Source organism: Dermacentor albipictus, chromosome 2 (assembly GCF_038994185.2).
Source record: "Dermacentor albipictus isolate Rhodes 1998 colony chromosome 2, USDA_Dalb.pri_finalv2, whole genome shotgun sequence".
NCBI classification, from domain to species: Eukaryota; Metazoa; Arthropoda; class Arachnida; order Ixodida; family Ixodidae; genus Dermacentor; species Dermacentor albipictus.
The window spans coordinates 96,372,530-96,397,209 of record NC_091822.1 but is presented as its reverse complement, the minus strand read 5'-3'; the positions used below and the strand labels follow the sequence as shown (position 1 = coordinate 96,397,209).

The 24,680-nt window shown below is 43.6% G+C and overlaps 1 protein-coding gene across 1 annotated transcript; it reads left to right on the top strand.

Moving 5' to 3' along the window:
- The first annotated feature begins 920 nt into the window (after window positions 1–920).
- On the top strand, window positions 921–24,283 carry LOC139056007 (polymerase delta-interacting protein 2-like). The gene is made up of 10 exons (XM_070533771.1): window positions 921–1,076; window positions 1,313–1,373; window positions 3,617–3,714; window positions 5,952–6,060; window positions 8,303–8,372; window positions 11,280–11,387; window positions 12,438–12,601; window positions 15,251–15,376; window positions 21,198–21,277; window positions 23,618–24,283. The coding sequence occupies exons 1-10, from the start codon at window positions 928–930 to the stop codon at window positions 23,724–23,726; spliced, it is 1,074 nt and encodes a 357-aa protein (XP_070389872.1). The 5' UTR covers window positions 921–927; the 3' UTR covers window positions 23,727–24,283.
- The last annotated feature ends 397 nt before the right edge of the window (window positions 24,284–24,680 follow it).

Here is a 24,680-nt window from a genome sequence, read left to right as displayed (position 1 = left end):
CGCGGAAAAGCTAGCTTTACAGTTTGAAAAGAGTTCCGTGACACGATTTTTAAGGCCTAGGCACTGCAGCACGTTTTAAAGCACTGGGATCGCTTAATTTTTTGCAAGCTTTCTACTGAGCTACACATCCAACGATATTAAAAACAAGGTATGCTCACCTTCCCTTGAAACAGAATCGATCAGACTATTTCACATATCGGGTGGAGGACTTACTAGTGAATACTTTTACTATACTTTTACCAGATCATCTTCCTTTCACTACGGCACACAGTAGTAAATCCTAATGTCATCTACGACATTAGGCTGTCTGTAATCAACTAAAGAAAGCTAGATTATCCTATGAATCTTTTTAAACAATTTTTCCAGTCTCTTAAGGAGGCTAGGAAAGCGAAATTTATGCCGTTGATCTAGCATTGCAGCGGCCACCTACGCTCGTTGTTTACATTTCTTGCACCGCTCATCCTCTTCTAGTTTCACTATTCAAACGCAAAGCATTCGCAAATATGTCTTCTTTTGTATATTTGTGAATTTATTAATTTACCGCCAAAACAAGCGCTTTGTGCCTGCCGAAATGGCAAGACAAGCGCTGAACAGATCGCAGAAGCAGACGACAGCGAACAGGTTATGACTAGCGCCACTCTGCTCGTACGTTCTTTCCCTAGCGGCAAAAGGGGCGAACTAGACCAGGCGTGCTGGAGGAGGGAGATCTGTGCAGGTCTGTAGTTCAGTAGGTCGTGATCTGAAGCAAGCAGCAGTGCGCCATTTGCTATCGCTCGTCTGCTCTTAACCTCAGTGACGTACGCGCTTAACACGTTATGACACAATAGATGTAACGTAAAATAAACATTTATTATCAAATTTAGACATAATTTTTATTTATTATACTTCGTATTAATTGTTGTTTTTGCGAAGCTATATACGAGCATCATGCGAGCATCGTGTGTGATCTCGGCAGCCGCATTGTTGGCATCAACATTCGACATGGCCGCTGTCTTCACCAAATTTTCCGGCTCCTGCAAACAAATTTTCGTTTGTTGCCACCCGTGGAAACACGCTTCTCACGCAAAATACACAAGGTAGGTTTCTTGAGCTCAAAAGCAATACCTGCGTAACGTTCACTGCACTCAAAACATCGGTGGGGACTCCTCTGCGGAGCCGACCAGGTGATCCTATAGTAGACGCTTGAGATAGGCTGAACAGGTGATACGTGGTGCTTCGTCGGCTACGTGTTTTTCCGTGACAGCTTGGTATCCGTGTAGACGTCAAGCTGTGAAGGCACTACTTGCATTGATAAAATAACTTTGTTTTGCAGACTCGCAGAAGTGGGACGTTTGGAAACGCCGAAACTCGAAGGCAAATACGACACCGGACAGGTAAGCTGTTAACATAGACACACCGACTTGTTCTTGTATGCCGTTTTGAAATACGAAATGTTTGGTGTTCCTAAATGTTGTTGGGGAAGCAACCAAAAGAATAATTTCTTAGCCGATTCGCTCGATTCTATTACCCAGTGTCAGCAGGAAAGTTTTTGGATTTTCAGCTCGTGTAGTACGTTTCTTTCGGCGAATGCGAAGGGAAAATGGTTGGTTTTTCGCGATAGGAAGCGAATGAGAATTTGGATATATTTTCTCTTTCTCGCCATGGTAAAAATAATCCTGCGTGTTGTACAAAATCAGTTTTCGATTTTTCAAATGAAAGTGCCACACTACATGATGTCAGTCCAAGAAAATCGTAGCACGATTTAGCACAGGCCGCTGTTGCGATGCTGGCGTTTTGGATTGCGCGCGCCTCCAGGCTCTTTCCAAAGGCTCTGATGAGGCAGAAGTGGTTAAACTGACAGTGACACATTTTAGTATATCACCCCTACGTAGCATATATTTTATTTTCATCCACCACGTCACTGTACACACTATGTATAATTATCGTATTCTATTACATAAATATTTTATGCACTTTACAGCGAATGTCATTAGTCCACTATACAGCCGGTTCACGTTGACATTGACCACACCGTTGTCTACACTATAACATTACTTTTAGCACTCTTTGGCCATTATTGGCCCCTTGCACCACGAAACCCTATACAGCAATCAGTCCTGTGTGTTGTCAAAATAATGCTGTGTTGTGATGCACGGCTGCCAGTGATTGGGATTTATACCCCTGCCACACGGGCACAGAAAATGACATTAACTGGCTAATGCCTTAAACTTTAATGTCATTCGTGGGGTGCCACACGGACATGCTTAATGGCATTAACGCTTAATGCCATTCGTGACGTAGTGCATTCTCGTAACTCACTTTGCCGTCAAATGCGTGCTCTCATTCCCAATGTCTCCATATTCTGACGTGACTAAACGAATTATTAGTGAAGAACAATTAATATATTCTTCATTTTCTTTATAAGGTTGCTCTTTCTCGTAGCATAGTGTGTTCTTACCACTACCTACTGTACAGTAGGTCGTGGTTCTTACAATTATTACAACTCACTTGGCCGTCGAATGCGTACTCTCGTTTACAATGTCCCCGCCATGGCCGTAGTGACCATATTCTCACAATATTAAGCAAACTTGTAGATAAAAATAACTAATATATTCTTCACTTTTTTAAACGGAGCTCTTTATTTTCGTAGAAATCAGCAGGTGATCTTGCCGCTACTCATGGCTAGAGCACTAATCATGTGTGCTTTAGCCAGGAGAAGCTGTTCGATTGTGCGGCGGTGGCTCCTTGCCTTGTTAGCCTCATACTGAAGCCTTCAAATTTCTCGCCGATACAAACTGGAGCACACAGTCAAATTCTTCAAGATCGCTGTTGGAGAGCTTTGAAGCTGTGAGCGCTATTTTTCCCAATTTCAATGCTTTGGATACGCTATGGATTGGCCTTTGAGCTAGCTTTGGCTTCAAACAGTTTACGGCTGGGTGCAACAATGACATTCCTGAAGTAAACTACGTACAATGCGCCGATTAATGTTCTTCATGCCATTTCTTAAACATCTGCTCCCTAGATAACTGTTTTTTATTGTATCACGATTGGCAAGCAAACTTAACCGTTTCACTGCAGCTATCGCCACCGCAACGATTAATGTCATTAAGTATGTGCATGTAGCAGCGATCGAAATATAATGGCATTAAGAAACTTAAGGCCTTAAACTTTTAATGGCATTAACCTTGCCTGTGTGGCACAGGTATTAAATCGTGATTGCTAGGGTAGGCTGTGTTCTGAAGTTGCGAAGACAGCACAGATACTACCCACAGCAACAATAAGTCATATCAGAAACTGCTTCCATCTTCGGTTTAGTGCGACTATTCAGTTTACGCATTTTTGTCAATGATGGGCACTTGCAGCCGTCTTCCTTTGAGGATTAAAAATGGTCTGAATGAATTTGCGCATTTGAAGTATTATACTTTGTTTGCATCTATATTTGTTGAATTAAGAAGCATTTAGAGTTGCCTTTCAATAATTTCCACTGGGACTTATGTGCATCTGCATAAAGTTTTACTGTCTCAAAAAGAGGTAGAGCGGATTGTGGACATAAGAGATTCTGTCACATCGAGCGACTGATGTAATCCTTTAGTGCTGCAATGTTGACTTTACTAACATGGCCTTGAATATTCGGCAGCTTTTCCTGCACCGGATATTCGGCTACCGTGGAATCACATTGTTCCCATGGATGGCCAGGGTTTATGACCGTGATGTACCCAGCAAAAAGAACCCAGAGTGAGTGAGGGTAATAATTTGACCTCTTTTTTTCTGTGGGACTGTGTAGGGATCAGAAATCGTGCACCTTCTCCTGATAGCCGACTCCTTCCTTCCTTCATTTTTTTTTTTTGGTCTTGTGGACAAGTTGCAGGTTTTTAAGTAGAGCGAAGACTGCAACATGGGGTGTAAGCAAATGGCACTGGCTTGGAAAAAAGGGAGACACACCCACTAATTCCCCAGAGCTTGCTCTAGGCTACTTGGAGCAATAATCATGGGTAGGAAACCTGGAAAAAATTTTCTCTAATGGCAGATTCGGAGTAGACTGCAGCCAATCACCTCTTTTTGTAATAGAGCAAATCCTTAAAATTGGCAGTGATTCAAACACAAGCCCTGCCAAGGTGCAGAGGAGGTGATAAGGTGTGTATGGTAGGTTGGTTCTTGAGTTATCCAGTATCCTGAAGTTCCACTCCAGTCCACCAGTTTTGGCAGAACAGTCTGCATACTCCTGCCATGCTGGCAACACGAATCATGAGTGTGCACAATAATCCTTAAAACTATCAAAACAGTAGTGCAATTCTCAGTCAGGCTGTTTGATGAACATGAGCAAAGTAGCCATACATTTTTTGTTCAGATCCTTTGCCCAACGAAATCACTGGAGCTGTCTTTTAAAGAAAAAAAAAACATGCAAGTGTCTTGGTGTACACTGGAAGAAAACTGGAGTGAGGGCCATGTCACAGGTGCGTTTACCAATATAATTATAACCTTCATCAACAGTTTTCAGCCCACTGAGTGCATGTACAAAGCTGACTTCATGCCACACAAAGGAGCTGCGTGTTGTACTTCTGTCACTGAAGAAGCTCTGGTGGCAGAGGGCAGCTCAGACCTTTGATCTCAGTTATTGAAAGTGCTAGAATTGCCTCAGGGTCTCTACCAAATTAACATTACATGCAAACTGGTCTGGGAACTTGCAAATTGTGCTGCATGTTGCTTCAAAACCTCAGCTGCTGCTTTGAAATTGAATTGGTACTGTAATTGTCATTGTACTTTGGCATTGTGGGGCACATTCTGCACAATTACAAGTAAATGTGAATAATAATGACGGGAGGCTAACCTTATTACCTTGCTGAACCAAAAAAATCACTTTTGCTGAAACAGTGGGTCCTGGATGTCATGTGCTTCCTTGCGTGCAAGTGTGGCTTTAAGGCAAAGCATTCTTTGCCTCTGACCAGGCACTTTGCCGTAGGAAGGTTCATTCCTGTCTCGGCTTGTGTAAGGCCTCTTCAATTAAAACAAGAAATTGGGTTTCAGACTGTGGCGAGTATCGAACCAGAATCACAGAGCACAATATCAGGATGCTCTATCCATTAGACCACATATGCAGGCGTGCAGTGAGCGAATATCGTACTTACTTGAATGTAGGTCGACCTTCTTTTTTTTCTTGTTCTTTTTTTTTCTTTGAATATGTTGCCCAAAATGAGCTATGGACCTATATTCGGGACCAAGGAATCTTGACCTATATTCGTGAGGAAAACTAGCAAAAGTACTGAGCTAACTGGAGTTCCTCCATCCCGCCCACCATAAAGTCTGTCTAAATTACCCAGAGTGGCTTTCAGAAATGCTGCATATCCAACGCAAACAAGGACAATGTCATTTGGGGTGCCGAGGATGCCTGTGAAGCATCCAAAGAAGGCTGCTTCTCTGGCAGTACCGACAAGGATGCAGCTTGTGGCATTGACTAGTGAGATTTACTAGCTGAACTTAAAATAAATAAGGTGCGTCATGTTCAGAGTTTTTCGGTTTTCTAAAAAGATATGAGTTGACCTACACTCTAACTATTATATTTTATTTCTCTGCAAGTTCAACATACAGGGTTTGACGTATTCTTGTTCGACCTATTTTAGAATAAATACGGTAATTGTCAAATTTACTCTCCCTCACACGTGAAGGTTAACACATTTAGATTGTTAGCATGTGCATGATGTTGTACAGCGACAAAGCAACAGCAGCTGTGTGTGCCAATTTTCATAATGGCTTCGAGACGAGAACTTAGTGTTGTTGAGGAGGAGGTGCACAGAGCTGTGAAACAAGAAGAGGAATGACAATCTGGCCTGGCACAGAAACATGAGGCCGAATGCTTTTGCATAACCCGATTTCAATGACAGTTTGTCGCGAGCGTCTTTTCTCTACATAAATAGGTTGGCCACTGATCACCTAAAAGGCCTGAATGTTATCACTTGTCATGCCATTTCCTGCAGGACCTCAGAGGAGGCCAGTGATGGTTTCAACCATGTTGGTCGTGAGGTCAAGGGCAAGACCCACACCTACTACCAGGTGCTGATCGACTCCAGAGACTGCCCCTATGTGGTGAGCTGCTTCACTTTGTTTGGATGGTTTGAATAAGCTTCCCATGTGAAATACTCTTACACAACACAACCACAAGCGGCAGTCATCAAAGAATTGGATCTTTGCAGCTACAGAGGAAAAAAAAAGACATTGAAGTGACAGTTAAGAAAGCTTGCCCGAGGTATAATGTGCTGACCAAAATAGTACATAGGTACCAGGTGTTCCAGCGAGGACATGAAATAATTCCTAAAGACAGTGTAGTGTAGATAAAGCAGTTATCCCTTTTTTGAGTGCACTGTTCGTGCTATCAGGCACCAGAAATTGTGTAGTATAATCACTGCATGATACCCTCTAATGATGTTGATGATTTTGTATGAATGTACTGAGTCATTAGTGTAGGTTCTTCTGATAAGTGACGCATTTAAATGCTCTGTGCAATGCATGTAATTTATTATAAGGCTTTAAATATGTGCATCGCTACCGATCACAGTGGCGCCGCCCCCTCTCAATTGAGGCAGTTAGCCCAATTGACATCAGTCGGTCGAGCTATGCGATTCGCTACCCAGGTCACGTCATCAATATTTTTTCCAACATTATGGTGAACAAACGTTACTCGTAATAGTTGGAATGTTGGTTAATTTGCTTCTATGAAAAAAAAAGGTAACAGAAAAAGAATACACAACGACAATTCATCATAACACACTACACTCAAGCACTTCTGGCGCACAGCAAGTGTTGTCTGCTTGTGTTACATTATTGTCCATGTTGACGTGAGCTGTGTGATCAGCATTGCTCTGGAGCTTTCTTTTTGCGAGTGCCATGAATCACCCTCATTATGTGTGGGCTGCAAATCTAGCTATTGGTGACATGTCAAGCTGTGACATTGTGTCCCTCTGCAAGGCAACATGCGAGTCGAGTGGCTGTCGGTATCCAGTTGGTGTCAGCATGTATGCATTCGGGGCTATCATTTATCGTCGGAGGATTACTACCACAATAGAGAGCTTTAGCATGTCCGGTATTTGAGTAAAGCAGGGTAAGTGCAAGTGGACTGAGTGTTTTATGGGATGAGCGGAGTTCAAACATAAACAGCCTGCACAGTGCAGCCACCTGGTGGCACAGAGCTCAACCTGAAAAACACAGAGCTAATATGGCAGAAACCAAGTGTATACTACTTTGCTGCTAGTGTAAATTTTTGGCAGGAGTGGCAGGAGTGTAAACGGGAGCACATTGTCTTTTTAAATGCTTAAAATGTTTTACATTTGGTTACAGCAATAGTAGCTTTGTGTTTGGCTCGTTAAGCTCTGCACCACCAGGTGGCTGTACCGTGCATGCCACTTATTTTTACGCTAGAGCCCCTTCATCACAGCAGTTGTAGTATGGAGGGGATTCATTTTACATAGACTACTCCTCTGCCTATCCGTCAAAACACTCAGCTTGCCTGCGGTTACTGGAATAGTACTGGACATGCTCAGTGCTGCGGCAGAATGCTCGCTACGCTCGCTGCTTGGATAGCTCTCACGGGGGATCGACGGCCATGTAGCAAGCACAGAGGTTGGCGAGGCTTCGCGCACTGACTCCAAGAAAACCGGAAGTAGACACAACTACGCCACATCATAACACAGAGCTAATGAAGGCAGAGCTTAGCCCTGATCACTCGACGAACAAGTCGAGAAAAAGTGTGGCCAGAGAGGAGAGAAACTTGTGATTGTCTGTAGCTCTCTTAATGACACACTTGACTTAAATTGTGTCGCTAATGTTTCACTGTAGCTATGCCCTACGCGTCTAGAAGATTTGTCCAAACCATTTCAGGGACTCTTTGAGGAAAGCTTTATGGAAAATAGCGTAACATCAGTGCACGTTGCTTGAAGTTTGATGGATGTTGTGAAACTTGTGTTGTTCTCTTGGTGTGCCTAGTTTTAGGTCAATGCTGTTTCACACATTCCTTACTCGCAGTTGATTCCTCTAGCCCCTGATTATTCACTGTCATACTGACTGAGTATTTTAACTATTTATTAAGCACTCTGAATATTATCACCTAGAATCTGAACTCATACAATTTGTGTGTGCTATTCTGGTGATGTGTGAAGAGTTATGAAGGACAAATTGCCAATAGGGGGCTCTTTTCTGATTCATTTCTGTTTGCAATTGCTTGGTTGCATTCTTCACTCAGTGGTGCATCATCTGTTGAGCTTGTAGAGAAGATGCTGTCTTCTATTGCATGGTTTGCTACGTGGAAATGTTTCTCTTTCTGCGTTTCTCATAGCGTACACAGACGGAGGCAGTGACATTTCTAGGAAATCAGGACAACAGTCGGTCCCTCTATGCCATCCCAGGTGAGCCAGTACAAAACTTTCCATGCTCTTGGGTCACGAAAATTTCTTTGGCATATTTTATTTTTGATTTTGTTGAACTTGCTTCTTTTCAAAGAGTGCTATTTTGCGTCACTGATACAGTGAAACCTCGTTAAGTGGTAGTTGGCCAGAACTCGGAAAACGTATGTACTAAATGGTAGTACTGCTTAACCGAAAGAGCACAAGGTCGCCCACTTACCTGGCAAAAACGTAACTCGGACAGAGTACGATGAAAGGGCAAAAACGTGCAGTATTTATTCACTTTGCACGACAAAAGCCTGTTATTTTCGTTTGATGCCACCACGGCCTAGCAGTGATGACAGTGGCCTCAAACTTACTGAATTTGCGAGTCAGCTTTTCAGCCAGCCCCCTCTTCTCGGCAAACACACGCATGGCAGATTCCTCGTTGGCATTGCATATTCTCCGTGCACGGGCGCAGTAGGGCTGCAGAAGTCGCGGGGCGCCTTTTTCATTACGGGGTGCTGTTCTCATCGTGACGATTGCATTGATGAGGCCGACGTAACACGCAGCTTCTGCCACTGTTGAGCCCGAAGTGCCCGTGCTGTCGCTTTCCGTGTCATCCTCGTCACTGTCGTTAGGCAAAACTTGGGCAACAGATGCAACGATGATGAAAAGTCGAACCTCGTAGCTGACATCATCTCGCGGTTGCAGCAGCGCTGCCGAGCAACTTCTTCGTATTTCAAATGCCACACACCATAGTCAGCAGTAGATCCCTGTCACGTGCAATTGCCGACTTCTTCGTGCCACATTCGAAAGCACAAACGATGTCAAATTTTTCTTCTATGATGAGCACCCAGTGTTTTTTATCCGAGCTTCAGCATGTAGTGAGTCCTTGCTTGCACGAAATTGAAATTATGTTGATGTTGATGTGGATGTGGCTTTACGTGCAAATGCACAGGGTGCTTGGAGGCCGTTGTTCTGAACTCTGAGGCTTGTTCTGACAGGTGGCGAAAAGCGGATACACTATGTGATAACTGATACGTATGCTATAGGCTGGTACGGTTTATACGGATACAAAACGCATTATGTTCAATGGCTGCTGAGTCAGGGATTTGACTTTACTAGTTTTAAAATGAAGCTACTGTTTAAGCGGGTACGGTTTAACAAGGTTTTACTGTACTATACTTAGCATTGTCTTGTTTAGCTTGCTTGGGTTATGCATGTTAAGTACTGTAATGAGAGCCATAGTAGTGATGTAGTCTGAGTGTAACGTGGCCATTTCCATCAAGTAGTGTTGGCCCAATTCAGTGCTCCTTCACTGCATGACAGATTGAGGCTGCGATCAGAGGCCTTTCACAGTGTGATGTGCATTGCCTGCTTCTCGTGCAATTCTTGTAGTCCACATACTAGGCTTCAGGCGAACTCCTTCACTAGTTACAAAGAGCAACTTATACTTTTATTGATAGGCGATGTTTAATTGCATGTCAAACAAAACTGATGCATCAAATTTGGTTCCACACAGAACTGTGCGACAGAAGAGTAGTGTCTTTGCACACACTGTCAATCCTAATATGTCATGAAATAGAAGGCGTAACAAAAGGTCACAGTGTATAAAGCAAAGTCAGTATAACCCTCAAATTTGGACTCGCTTGTTCTTTTCTGAGCCTTAGCATCTACGTTAATAAAGAAACTCTGAATGGCATGAACTATTTTGTATTTCTTCGTGCGTGAACATGGAGAGTTGATATGCATTGTAGTATCTCGGTTGAAGCAACTGAGCTTAAGTTAAATGCTATCTTAGCTTTTAGTTTCTACAATTAACATTATTTCAGGTGTCTTTTAAAATAATAAATATACTTAAAAAGCAGATTGAAATGACTCTGGTTAGCAGATGATGAGTCACATCCGCTTAATGGCTTTTTGAGTCAGTTTCTGTTTGTGTGCAACAGAAGAGACGTTCTGCGCAATTTGCACACAAGTGACAGAGCTTCACAGATGAGCAGTGTTGTGTCTGGCAAAGAGCCAAGTGTTATTGGCCGACTGTGATTGTGCATGTCTACATCATGCTACAAATACCGCTATTGGATAACCACCCCTTGGAGCATGAAATGGAGGCCCCTGACCCATACAGCCTAGAACAGGAGAGGGTCTCTGAATCTCTTCCTCTCAAAAACTGTTACATTGCACGGCGAGAGAAACAGTTAGTGTAAGTTTCAGCAGCTGCGCCGTTTTGCGCAGGAAGGATGCTAGTGTCACAGTGGTCATGCCTCCTGGCATCTATGCGGCATGGTAACTAGGCTATGCATCATTATCATCAACTATTTTCTCTTAAGGCCCCTAGTGTGGCACCAGATAAGGGGGGAACAATCAGCAGTAATAAACAATAGTCATTTATGCAATAAAAATGTCATCAGGACAAGAGCATTTAACATGAATATAAGAACAAAAAAGTAGCAGGTGTAATGCAAGCAACACAATTAGGTTAATCATGCAGCAGCTTTACGCAACAAGAAACATCGCGAGTAAAAGGAACATCAACTGGTAGTTTGTGGTTGACTGCATAGATGCTTTGACAATGCTTCTGCTAAACTTGGAAGAGTTATGGTCATTCAATATTGAATTAGGCAATTTATTCCGCTCGTCAGTGGCAGCGGATTCACAACACTAATCTCACCATGCTAACATCGCACAGACAGGTTGGAGCTTTTAGTTTTGGTTAGTGCTAGCTTGGCTCAGTCTTGAAACCAAGCTGCCAGGGTATGCAGCTGTGCAGTTTTTGGCCAATTCTCGCAAGATTCGCCTACTCCCATCCCGATGTCCTGTACCAGAAACGTAGGCTGGACTGCTTGCTCTTGTCATAAGCTGTGCCTGCAGCTGCTTGCGAACTCGGTTTGTTTCCTAATTTTCTCTGCATTAAAATTTCTGCAGGGCTGGATTACGTCGCCCATGAAGACATCCTGCCTTACACGTCCACTGAGAAGCAGCCCTTGCATCATGAACTCTTTGACAAATTCCTTGTCTGCGAACCTGACAAGGGTGAGGAGCTCTTTCTATTGTGGGATGATGAAGCACTTTGTGACATACCTGTGACGGTTGGTGCTGGGTGGGACAGATTACACTGATCGGTGCGTAGTGGAGGGATGCATGCTATGCACTATCCAGCTATTGTAGTAGCGAACTATTAACTGCTGTACCTGCTATGTATTGTTGTACACTCTGGACACCGTTATGTGATGCAAGCAGCCTCTTCGCTGTTCTGGAACATTGTTGAAACAGGCTGGGTTGTGCAGTATGCTTAATGACCGTTTACTATGCAAAGCGGTAACATCCTGGGAAACCAAGTTTTGAGCGTCTGTTATGTCACACTGCAGTGCTACGCACAAAGTGCACGATTTAAATCAATCTCGTGGTGGCAGGCTTTGACAGACGTCAAGATAAGGCTTTGGCACAAGGATCCCTTGTTAATAGGCTGTCCTACTTCAGTGAACGCTGAGGAGGGTTCACACCTCTGAGGCTTGTTGTATTCAATCCAATTCTTACTGAAGGATGCTTTAATTTAAAAAAGCCACGCAACACTTTTTCAGTGTAGTTAATAAACTTGGCTGGTCATTAAAAATTGCTGTTCTAAGCATATTCCATGTTGGTATAATGATGCAGCTATATCGATGTGAAACAGAAAAAAGCAGGAGCAGCGTTTGATTGCCAATAAATCTGATAATACTAGGTGCATTCAAAAGTTTTTTTTGTTACAAAAGGTTCATGGAAGAAGTGCCGTTACTAGACACATTCCGCGCCTTTCATAACAGATGTCGCAGGATCATTGTAAAGCAGTAAAGACACGCAGAATTACTACAATATGTTCTGTTGAAGATGCTGTAACCCATGCAGTGTTATCTTGGGCAAGCATGTCAGGCTTGCTGCTTTTGTTCAAATTGCATTCTACTGTTGTACTTTTGTGACTACGTTGACTTAAAGCTCCATGATGTCATTAAATACGGGCAGACTAGACATTTCTTATTTTTCCACTGCTGCCCAGTTCCGTAGGCCTTCACACTTGACAGCACACATTCTATTCCTGCTGTGCAGACCCTCCCTTCTCAGCCAAGGACACGTTGCGTGCTTGGCAGGAGAAGAACCACCCGTGGCTAGAGCTGTCGGACGTGCACCGGGAGACCACCGAAGGCGTCCGCGTCACTGTCATTCCCTTCTACATGGGTTGCCGCGTCGCACAGAGCAGTACCGTCTACTGGGTGCGTCGACGTGTACATCACTAACGTCGTGGATCTGTGTACTTGTATACCTTTGCGAAGTTGAGTGGAAGCAGTTGTAAACTGCTGCTCGGCCCCCTTTAGAGCGTGGGCGTATCTACAATATTTGAATTCTGCCATTGTTAGCTATGGTGCAGTTGATCACCTTGAACACGGGAGTAAGATAGACAGGATCCCCTACTTGGCTTTTGAGTGTTGGTTCACAAAGCTGTTCATAGTGGCCCTTATTCTAGATGACAGCACTTCAAATTATCCAGCATGATTCAAACTGCGCATATGTACAACCTGTCTGGTTCCTCACGTACGCACCCCATCCGAAGCATCCTTCCCGTGTCGTCTGCTAATGGCAGCAGCCAGGTGCTTGCACCACATTTGTTTCATTCAGCTGCGTGTATTCACGTTCAGCCACACAGTCTGAACGAGTGCATAAGAAGTATACATGTTCAAAGTGAGGCATCTTTAGCCTGACCTTATAAAATTTTTTACTTACCAGTGCTTTGTTGTTGCCAAGTTTTGAAAAGCTCATACATTTTGGCGCACATTGTTCGGTCACACACTTGGCATGTCTGCTCGCTTTGTTCACCCTATGAAAAATGAAAGACAACTGCTACATGTAAACTTTGCCTTTGAAAAAGAGCTATTGTAATGACATGGACTAGTTGTACCATCTGTCGGCAACTAAACACTGAACTAACCAGACAAACACCATATGATGCAATGACAGAGGACAAAAAATGAAATCTTGTAGCAAACTTTCAGTAAAACCACAACGGCAGGAAATGCAATATCATCTGTTAACGTCGCTGGAATAGAGGAGCATGTTTTTTCTGGTGTATCGATGTGCAATGTGTGGTAACATGCATCCACACTTTTGAATGAACAGAAACTTACAATACTTTCTGCAATCGTTCATTGGCCGTTCTGGGGCCCATGCATGAAGCAGTGAATGTTTCTTGTGGACGCCACAAGCAAACAGAAATGCTAGTTGTGTTGGTGTCCAGTTTTAATACTGGTCACATATGAAAGAGACAGGTGAAATTCGTAGCACACTTAACTTTCAAGGCCAAGATTATGCGTGGCTTGTGTTTAAGCACATGATTACTGGCTGAACCAGACATAGACTTCCTGCAGAACTGGGTCTTTCTTTTAGACAGTCGAATCCAGTTGTATCAAATTGTTGTCTATGTCTGACAGTTGTAACATCCCCTCAGAAATCCCGTGCAAAAGCATAATACTGTACTACATGTATACTGAGTGCATTCGATATATTGAATGCTCTGCTGTGCTGTGCTGTGCCTCTGCGAGGGCTCTTTTTCTAACGAGACTGTGATCAGTTCTTGCATCATTGGAAATATTCATGTTGACGAAATGGCACTTTTTTGGCAGATGCTGTAAGGGCATTGAATACGAAAGGTAGTACATGCCACGGAGGAAAAATTAGCAAAATATTCAGTGCACTTGGTATCCAAAAACAAGGTGATAGCTACATTTGCACCACATTTGTTGATGTCACAAACAAGGAAATTGAATAGCATCTCAAAAAATTACTGGCATTTGTGCATTGTAACAGTTATGCTTGTTATATCTCTTGCCTAGTGTAGCTCTGTGTCAAGTAAATTTCAGTTGTGATAGCTCTGTTTGGTGATGTCTGTTACCTACTCTTTGCTTCCCATTTAATTTTGGGCTGGTGACACGAATTGGAAAAGCATATAAACGTGAGCTTCATACACGAAAGAGAATGCATTACAAGCTGCTTGCACTAGCTCTCCTGCCATTCTTAATACATGCAGAACAGTACATGTGTTTTGCGCCAAAGACACGACCACACGAAAGAAAGGACATGAAGGCAGGATGAGTGAACCTCCTCTCTTCATGTCTTTCCTTTTGTGTGGCCATCTTTTTAACACTAAAACATTTACTGTTCGACATGCACCGGCTAGCCCAACAGTGAGTACTGCTAAAGTATATTTCTTAATCCATGCTGAACCCTTACCTACAACTATGACTCTGTAGCAACAGTGTTTTTCTGGTGAATGCAAGTAATTCAGGTTTAATTCCTAGCCATGGTGGTCGCATTTTGACAAGGGTGAGGGGCAGAAATGGTTGGAATATTGAGATTTTGACGCGCATTAAAGAGCTGTGGTTGTTCAAAATGATTTCAGAGCCCTGTTCTATGGCATCTCTTGTATTTCTAGCTCCGTTTTGGAGCCTGAAACCTCGATAGATTAAGCTGTGTGCGTTGATGGATTTACTTTTGGGAACAAGGACTACAACCGTGTGTGTGTGTGCATTCTTTCCAGTTCCTGTCTTTCAGTGTTTACCCCCAAAGGTGATCTCATTATGCTAATTGATTGCCACACCTGGTACAATACTAAAATCTCTTCGAGATTTGCATGCTTATTTAATTCTCTGTAAAGCTGGCCATTCTTTTTCCTGTGGCATTTTGTCTTTGGCCACTCGCTGTTTCAACCATACTGTGTTCAGAGTTGGACTGTTCCAGTAAGGACTTGTAAATCAAGACTGTGCTAGGTGATCAGTTTGGTTATGACTAAACTGGCTTTCTGCCTTATGCACCTTGAGCCTGGTAATCGCATAAAGTTGCTATAGCTCCCATCATTCCATTGCCTGCAGTGGCGATATTGCATCCGGCTGGAGAACCTGGGAGACCTAGCAGTGCAGCTGCGGGAACGCCACTGGCGCATCTTTAGCTTATCGGGAACCCTGGAAACCGTCCGTGGTCGGGGCGTCGTGGGGCAGGTGAGCAAACCACAAATGCTTCTCTTTAGGGGTGCTCAAATACAAAATACAGTGAAACCTCATTACTACGAACAACATACTGATGAACTTTTCATATTAAAAAGATTTTCAGAAATCCCCTGCCGACTCCGTATACAGTAGCTTCAATGCAAAAATATTTTAGTGCGGCGAAACCTCATTAAACTGTAGTTGGCCTGAGCTCAGAAGAAGTATGTGCTAAATGATAGTACTGCTTAACTGAAATAGTATGAGATCACCCACTTACCTGTAAAAAACAGAATTAAGAGAGAGTGCGATAAAAGGGCAAGAACATGGCAGTACAGTCGAACCCAGCTATATCGAACTTGCAAAAAAACGCCTATCAGTTCGGTATAGGGCATAATTCGATATAAGCCTGCTAAAGAATTGGACGTCATAAAAGCACATACCATTTATGATATTATTTCATTGATGAAACTAGCTTAGTTTCGCATGAAATAGTCCTGTATTTTCTTCTGCTTGGTCAATTTCGCTGCCTGCAACACACGCACTTGTCCACATTGTCTAGACTCAGAACAGTTGAGGCTGCAACCTTCCACATTCGTGCAGAAGCACCGAACTAGCGCGAGTGCACCAATCACACCTCGGAGGATGTGGGCAAAGGACCATCGGTCTTTCCTCATTGTGCCTAGTTTCACTTGGGCTCGGTACAATGTCGGCAATGTAATCTTCGTTTTTGGGCCCTCCCGTGGTCACGACACCATCATCTGCACTCACAAACTCATCGACTGTGGATTCGTCAACGGCTTCTGGAAATTCTGACAACTCGCTTGAAACTTTGGTAACACCGGCACCGTAGTCAGCGGTAGACCCCTGTCGCGTGCCAGTGTCGACTTCTTCGTGTTGCGTTCGACAGCATGAACAATGTCTAATTTTTCTTCTAAGCTCAGCACCCGGCATCTTTTTTATTCGAGCTTTGGCATGATACGAGTCTCTGACAACGCTCTCTGGCACGGCGGCAAAATGATGTTGATGCTAATGCGGCTTCATGCTCAAATGCACAGGGCACACGTATTGGAGGCCGTTGTTCTTATCTCTGAGGCTTGTTCTGCCGGGCCACCCGATGGGGACGATGCGCTGCCTTTCGTGATGAAAAGCGGAAACACTACGTGTTGACCGATATGTATGCAATAAGCTGGTACGGTTTATGTGGATACGAAACACATTATGTTCAGTGGCCGCTAGTCGGAGATTTGACTTTACTACTTTTAAAACGAAACTACTGTTGAAGTGGGTACAGTTTGATGAAGTTACTGTAGTGTGCCTGCACTGATTACATCTCAATTCTGTAAGAGGGTCTGTAAAATATTTTTTTTATCAATGGAACACATGTTTAATAGAGTCAAGTGCTTTTTGCCCTCCAAAGCTGAAGTAGTGAAGTTATATTGTACCAAATATCTGACGATATTTTCAGTTTAACAGTGGACCTCTGTTATATGGCAAATTTTTATGGCATAGAGAGCTTTACTTCCTGTTTTCCTCCAAAATACACAAGGGATTTTCTAGCTTTACAGGCCTGTGGGTTTTGCTTGTTATCACGAGGTCACAAAAGCCTGGTCTGTGCAACAGACAAGAGCGCAGACCGCGCATCATGTGGCTCGATCACCACTTCGCACATAGCCATCGTTGGAGCTGTGCAGGTTGATTGCAGTCGCACCGATGGCAAAGAGCAGGGGCTTTTTCATTGTTGAGGTTACCATCATGTGCCCCCTGGCAAGGGTTCTGGAATCGGGAGCCTCACAACAAAATTGGCACTGCTTCGCCACAATGAAGCAATACTGATTAGGCCTAATAGCCTCACTGGCATTTGTTGAAGTGGCATGTATGAATGTGTAGAATGTATAGGTCTGATAAGATCTACATGATAAGATCTGATAAGCGGCGCTCCATGAATCAATAGCTCCGTTTCCTTGCATGCAGGTTGCGCCACTTTTCTAAAAAATTATTTGCAGATTACAAATACACAGATAAATAGAAATAATTATCAACAATAGCAAATAGACATTTTTATAACTTTATAAATACCGTACTTATTTGAATCTAGGCCGATAGTTTTTTTCAAATAATCATATACCAAACTCGAGGGTCCGGTTAGTTTCGAGGATTTTTTTTAAAATTTGCCAGTTTTTAATTAACATTGATATATATGGTGCATAGCTAGTGCTATCTAGAGAAGTCAGCATCACAGCTGCTACTAGCCGGGCCAGTAGCGAACTGAAGTACATGAACGACTTCGCCATTTTGACCTGTGTTGCATCAGCATGTGGTGTGGCATTATCGTAATGGCACCAAACAGGCGATGCCACTGTAGTACTGCTTTTAAACGAAAAGTTGGGCTAGCCACAGAGACATTGTCAAACGTTCAAGCCAGGTGGGACTTTGCCATCAACGATAAAAATGTCCGCCGTTCGAGGGGACAAGGAATATGCTTTTTAAGTGTGCCTGAACAAGGATGGCATTTACCGGACCACAGCAGCAATGATGACATAGCACAAGTTCGGCATGTTCATTTTCAATAACTGCTGTTTTCATTTTGTGAGCACTGTCCTCGCTTTTTTGTTCAACCTACATTTGAGGTTTTTTTTTCTTCCTCATTTTGGACTTTCGGGGGTCAGCTTGGAATCGGGGCCGGCTTGTTATACTGTTATAACATTTGAACCCTACTGAGGCCTGCACATTATAACAGTAATAATCAACGTGGTTTTCAATGCCTGAGGACATGTTTTGCTGCAGAATGTCACCCCCCCCCCCCCTGTCATTTATGCGCGAGTTTCAGTGCCGATTTAAGAAAATATAATTCCTTATCTAAAGAATAAATTATGCTTGTTCTTATCATCGTGAGGCACAGTTTTTCCATCGGCACTATAATCTCAAGATACATTCTGGAAAGTTCGGTTCCCTTAAGGCACCGACAACACTGGGTGCTTCAATGAATACAGTCAAAACTCTACATCATGAACCTTGGTTGAATGAAATTTTGCAGTGTCACAAACTAGTATTTTCACATCCCAATCTTGGTTGCATAGAAAACTGTGTATTTTTATGCCATTTAGTGAAGGAATTCCTTGACACTGTTTTGATTTAATGAAGTTTTCAGCCCTTTCTAGCTTGTGCTTAGAGCCCGTATGGCTAGTTTCTCTGAGCATGGCCCACAAGCACATGCTCAGAGAAACATGAGAGCTGACAATTCCTTCTGTGCGAGGAGGATAGAGAGGGAGTGAGTAAATGCACAGTAACTTGATCAAGCACGCGGTGGGGGGAGAGGAGGGAGCTAAGAGCGCGTGCCTGTCTGCTTTCTCGTCCTCGTGCGCGCATCCGCACGCCGTATCCTAGAGGTAATCTCTCTGTCGCAAGTGCAAAGCGCAAGCCGAGACGTTTGGTGCCTTGATGCACATTGTGTTCATAAATGTCAAGTGTTGGCGGTCGTGTAATCTCAAGTTTCCTAGACACGGTGCAAAGCGCTCGCTCGCGTTGGGACGGTAAGTTCATGGTCATCGAGTGAAATCTGTTAATGTTTTCCCAAGTGTGTGTGACACTCATAAAATTACGAACCTTACCTCGTGCAGCTGTCTCTTCGCTGTGACTTTTCAATTCCTTTTCTTTTTTTACTCAAGGTAAATATTCATATCTTAAGTGCTAACCACACATATGTGCCAGCATTGGCGTCAGCTCATGTCTGATTGTGGAATACCGTAAAAACCGGACTATAAGTCGGACCAGAATATAGGTCGATCCCCCAACTAACGAATTCAAAAAATGAAAAAAATCTTTTTCAGGGGCAAAAGTGCCGAAAGACATGACACCCTTACCTATAAACAAATGCGACTCAGCGGGTTGCACAGTGGTGACAGTATTTATTTAAATGCTGCTCGCATGTGCACCTGGCCAAGTTTTTAGCGGTATCGCGCGACCATCGACCCGCGTGCTTGTCAACACCATATTAACGGCGCTGAGCAGCGAAACAAACGAGATACGCGCATTCGCTATTTCGCCGCTCCGTGCCGTGATATGGTGCTGACAAACACGCGGGTCGACGGTCGCGCGATACTGTCAAAAATTCGTCGGGTGTACAGTACACAGAAGGGCACGAAGTCCGCAAGTGCTACTCCGAATCAGAGCAACATCTTTGATCAGAGTCGGATGACGAGTGCTTCTCGCTGCCCAGTCCATAGGCGCGTGCGATCTCTACCGCTTTTAAACGAATGCATTCGACAACAGGCAGCGATCTTACACGCAGCTCTCGGACGGACTCCGCAACCTTGCCTTACAGTTCTGCAGTCCGCTGCGATCCGGTCACGAAATGACATTTTCTTTTGGTTGCTGCAAGTTGTAATACATTGCTTTTGCCTCCGTCACTACCGAATGCTCTTTTCGGATACTCCAAGTTCGCGCTGTGCCGCCAGGTTGCCGTGGGCTTCCGCGTACTCAATCGCCTTTTTCTTGAAGGCGACGGTGAATTGACGTCGGCTTCCGCTCATTGTGAAACAAAATGAAAATGCAGCCTTTAATCAATATAACTTTGCGACAGTGGAAACGCAAAGTGCCGGTGCCACAAATGTCGCCACGCCGCGCTGCTGCTGATGGCGATGGCGGCTGTTTACTTCATCCGCCCATTGTTGCAAGACTTCCGCAGTTTTTCCGCCAATGTCCGGTATATAAGTCGAGGGTCGACTTTTCGCGATGGTTTCTTGAAAAAAAGTTCGACCTATATTCCGGTTTTTACGGTATGTGACCATTCTTTCTTGACGAAAAAGTTTCTGGAACTGAACAAACTTGTACAATCAAAGTTTTTTTCCTCTCTCTTGTCTGCTGACAAGTCTGATGAGGAAATTCACGCAAAAGTGCTCAGGTCTGTCCCTGCCAGCAGAGGCATAGCCGGAGGGGGGGGGGGGTGCTTGTGGTGTTTCATTCCCCCCCCCCCTCCCCTTCAAAATTTCTTCGTGCTGTCATGCACCGCCGACCAAAACAACCCTCTGTGCCGGAAATCATTCTGGATTTTGTTTAGAATGGTTTTTTTTTTTAACGCTCGAAAAACATTACGGCGCAAACATTGTGAACTCGGGCTGGATTTCGTGGCGTGAGTCACATAATGCAAGGAGCTTCATCCGAGCACAAAGTTTCAAAGGCGTTTTGATGGCAAGCGGGCTCATCGCAGCATCTCACGGAAGCCGTGGAATCTACGGAGCGCATGGATTTCAATTCCGAAACTTTATGTGTATAATGCTCTCATAAACTTCTGATGCGAAAGGTGCACTGACATTTCCAAAGTGGTGCTTTAGATTTTCAATAGCAGAACTTTGTGTGTTTAAAGTTGTTATAAACATTTGACGCCATAGGTACATTCACTTTTCTAAAGTCGTACATCAGACCATACAAGACAAGCCAAATCACCACACTATCAGACAAGTTGACAAAGCAAGCAGCGAGGTCCGATGAGATGAAGCGTTGTGATGAACGCTTCATCTCATCAAAGTGATCACTTAAGAATACCACCCCTGTGTGCTTGTTATCTGTGGCCAATGAAACAAACGACAATGCACTGCTTTCATTATGAAAGCTCATTAAAAATATTCCTGTCTGTAACGGTGAATTCTGCACATCTCGTTTTTTTCTGACTACAAACGTGGAGGGCATGCTGTATTTTTTCTTTCTTTTTCGTGAATCGATGTATTACATGTAGGTGCGTTTTTATTTTCTTACTTTAAGCCTACAAAAATTGGGCATGTGTTAGAGTCTGGTAAATACGATGACTTAAACATAATGAAGTCTTCATTTCTCGCAGGAGCCAATTCTGTCAAAGTCACAACCAGCATTTCAGTACAGCAGTCACGTGAGCCTACAAGCACCCAGTGGACACATGTGGTATGCATACCTCTCCATGTTTTTAGTGCATAATTACTGAGCTTCAGCATTTTCAAATTGCTTAGAGAAGCAGTACAGTCACCACTGCATTATTTCCGCAACACAATGTACCCACCCTTGAAGGTGATCTGAGGAATGCCAGGCCATGCGATCGCCAGTGTCATTGCATAGCTATCACTTTTGTACTCATTTAATACCCCTGTCAAGCGGGCAAGTTAAGTGCATTTATGGGGAGTGCACTTCAGGACCTTGAGTGACACTTTAGGCAATGCGGTGCTATATGGGAAAACAGAGTGCACTCACAAAAAAAAAAATGGCAGCAGACTAAAACCATGTTTTTTGAAGATGTAGATTAAAATTAAAAAAAACTTCTAAAAATCGATTGCTTTAGTTGTATTATAAACAAAAAACAAACAATAAACAATCGTAATCTATATTTACTCAACAAGAAACAAAAGTATTTTTATTATGAGAGTGTTGCAAGTCAAGGCTGGCCAAGACGAATGCCTAGCCAATTCAGAACAAGATGGTGGTGTGCGATGAGGGGGCATTTGATCCTGCTAGAACAGAATATCAGCGAGTTATGCTCTGATTATTTTGTTGAAAGCTGTTCAACAGCTAGAATTAACTTCTGTGTTCTTTTTCTTTGCATTACATTTTGTATCGTTGAAACCGCTGTCGACGAGGCTATGCACTTGACCAGCAAAGTGCGTTTCGTGAACGCGCTCCGACCGGAGTGCACACTTTGCAAGTACACTCAGCTTGCGACGTTTAGATTTGAGAAAGTGTGCTTAAAACCAAGTGCACTCTCCGTAAGTGCACTTAACTTGCCCATTTGACAGGGGTATTTCATACCAGAAGTCCTCACTTCAATTGGTGCAAATGATGCTGTGCCCTCTTCCTTCCAAGAAATGAAAAGTAAATGCTGTGAAGCATGTGCTAGTCACAGGTAGTGGAAATAATGTGTGTTCTGAAAAAGTCAGAACTACTTGCTGTCATGGAGTTCATCTTGCTAGATTTGCTGTTCTCTAGAAAAAGAAGACCATTAAATAGATCATGTATATGTAATGTTGTGCAACTACTCATTGCTCAGAATAGTGGTACTTAATAGACGTTTGTTTCACTTGATCTCAAGCCAGCCTGAAGCGGTGAAGTGAAACCTCGCTCACGTCAGGAGGATGTGCACCTTTACTTTTGTAGTTTCCTTGCTACACATAGTGACTCAGTGTCCGTCATGTGTTACAGTCAATGCCTGACTTTTCGGACTTCCTAGGGGCTGCGATAACGTCAGAAAAATCGGGCAGTCTGAAAAGAATGTGTGCCTTTTATGGTGCCCCCAAAGGCTCAAATCGCCACAGGCACGTCCAAAATAGACCTGAAGGCCTGCCAGTACACTTATTAGGCTCATACTAGGAGGGAGACGGCAGGTGCACACTTGTACAATTAAGAAACACATACTGTGCCCCGCGACAATTATCCCTTTCCACTCTTAATATGCTTTGCCGCAATATTTAGCATATGCTTCACCACGTGACAGTACTGCAGTGAAGAGAAGCTGACTTTCTGAAACTGGCATTATTCAACACATCGTGCTTTATGAGCCTTGAAAACATTTGCGAGGATTACAAAGGTGGAGTCAGTGCCAATTCCTGACAGTGGTGAATTTTTCCAACGAGAAACATGGTACCGAACAGCAAGAAGCTTGGTAGCCAACGTCAAACGGCGAAGAGTTTCTGTGTCAGAAATTTCAGACATTCTTATAGGGCTAAATGTAGTCTGACATAGTGTGAGCACATGTGTGCTTTACATCATGCTGGCGAGAACAGCGTCTATAGTATGAGAGATAGTTTGACGCACTGGCACAGACGACATAACCGGACGCAGCCAATGCACTACTATGCATCCGGCATCGAGCGGTGCTCACCCGCACGCCAATAATGTCTGACTATAAGCCTGAGGGTTACATGGAGGTGCCACGAAGGCGTCTGAAAAATTGCAATCAAGAAAATCGGTCATTCACTAATTTGTTGATTTTGTAGGTTCAGTTAAAAACGTTGCTTCCTTCTGGCATACCACTAGCTTTACCAGAACCACTGTAGGTACCAATTTTTCTGATATGAAGGAATGGGTGTGAAAATGAAGTTTTTTTCTCCAGAATTTACAAATCTTCTGAAAACTTCTGGTTTTCCCTCACGGTGCACACCCTGCATACGTAATTAAATTCTGGGGTTTTATCTGCCAGAACCACAATCTGATTATGAGGCATGTATACCGCAAATCCCACAATGTTGATGCATCAAGGAATGGTCTTGCAATGCCTTTTAATTTCTCACCTCACAGGGGCACGTTCCGAATGGAACGCGAGGATGGCTTCACGTTCGACTGTCGGATCCCTCCATTCTCACTCGAGAGCAAGCAGGAGCAGAGCCCACAACCCGCAGCTGCCTAGTCACTCACCATCACTGGCTCTCTCGTGTCCCACTGACTATGCCGGGGATCGTCGCTGTTCCCCACCACAGCTGCACACAAAGCAAACCTGCTCATACGATGCCAAGGAACGATCAGGCCTCCTAAGCTGATCTTGAAGACAGCTGGCAAATCGAGGGTTTGAGGAGGGCTTTGTGTGTCGCTCTGATGCACAAAGCATTAATGCGTCCTTCTCAGTCCACTTCGTGCACTAACAAACCTGTGTCTAGATTCAGCAACATCTCATGAAAATTGTTGGCTGAGCTGTGCGTGTTGGACTTCTAGAAGACTGTGTGATGTTTCGTACGCCAATGCGGGACAGTCAGGAGTTGCTCCAGTCTAGAAGAATTGTTTGTGTAGTTGGACTGGCTTGACAGTTTCTGCTTCTGTGGCTGTTTTCTTTTGCCTGAAAACTGGCATACTGTTTTTTAGGAATGAAAGCTTTTGTTTTCCTTCAGACAAGGAGGCTGTTATTGCCTCGCTGCTTGTGCTTGCTGTGAAAAAAAAAAGTGTGGAAGAGTAAAAGAAGAAAGCATGTTACCATTTTGTTTTTTTGGTTGTGCTGGAATTGGCCTGTTTATTGAGTTTGTGCCCCCATAGTTGTGGTGGCAGTGATGCCACATGAGTTCATTAGTACAGTTCTACACGAATGAACACCTTTCTTTTGTGCTTACAGAGTCCAGGTAGGTGCAACCTAGCTTTCCAGGTGACATAAAGGTTGTGCACGGGAACGCATACTGCCAACTTTTCCAAATTTTCCGTAACATGTATGAATTTCGTGCAGGCTTATGATTTTATGAATCTTGCTTGAAATTTTATGAAAAACATTTTACTTGCAAAAAAAAAAAAACCTTGCAAACCGTGAAAATGTAGTAAAGCTACACCCTGGTATCTTGCGCTGCCACGAGAGGGCAATATGTATGTGTAGTATCGTCAT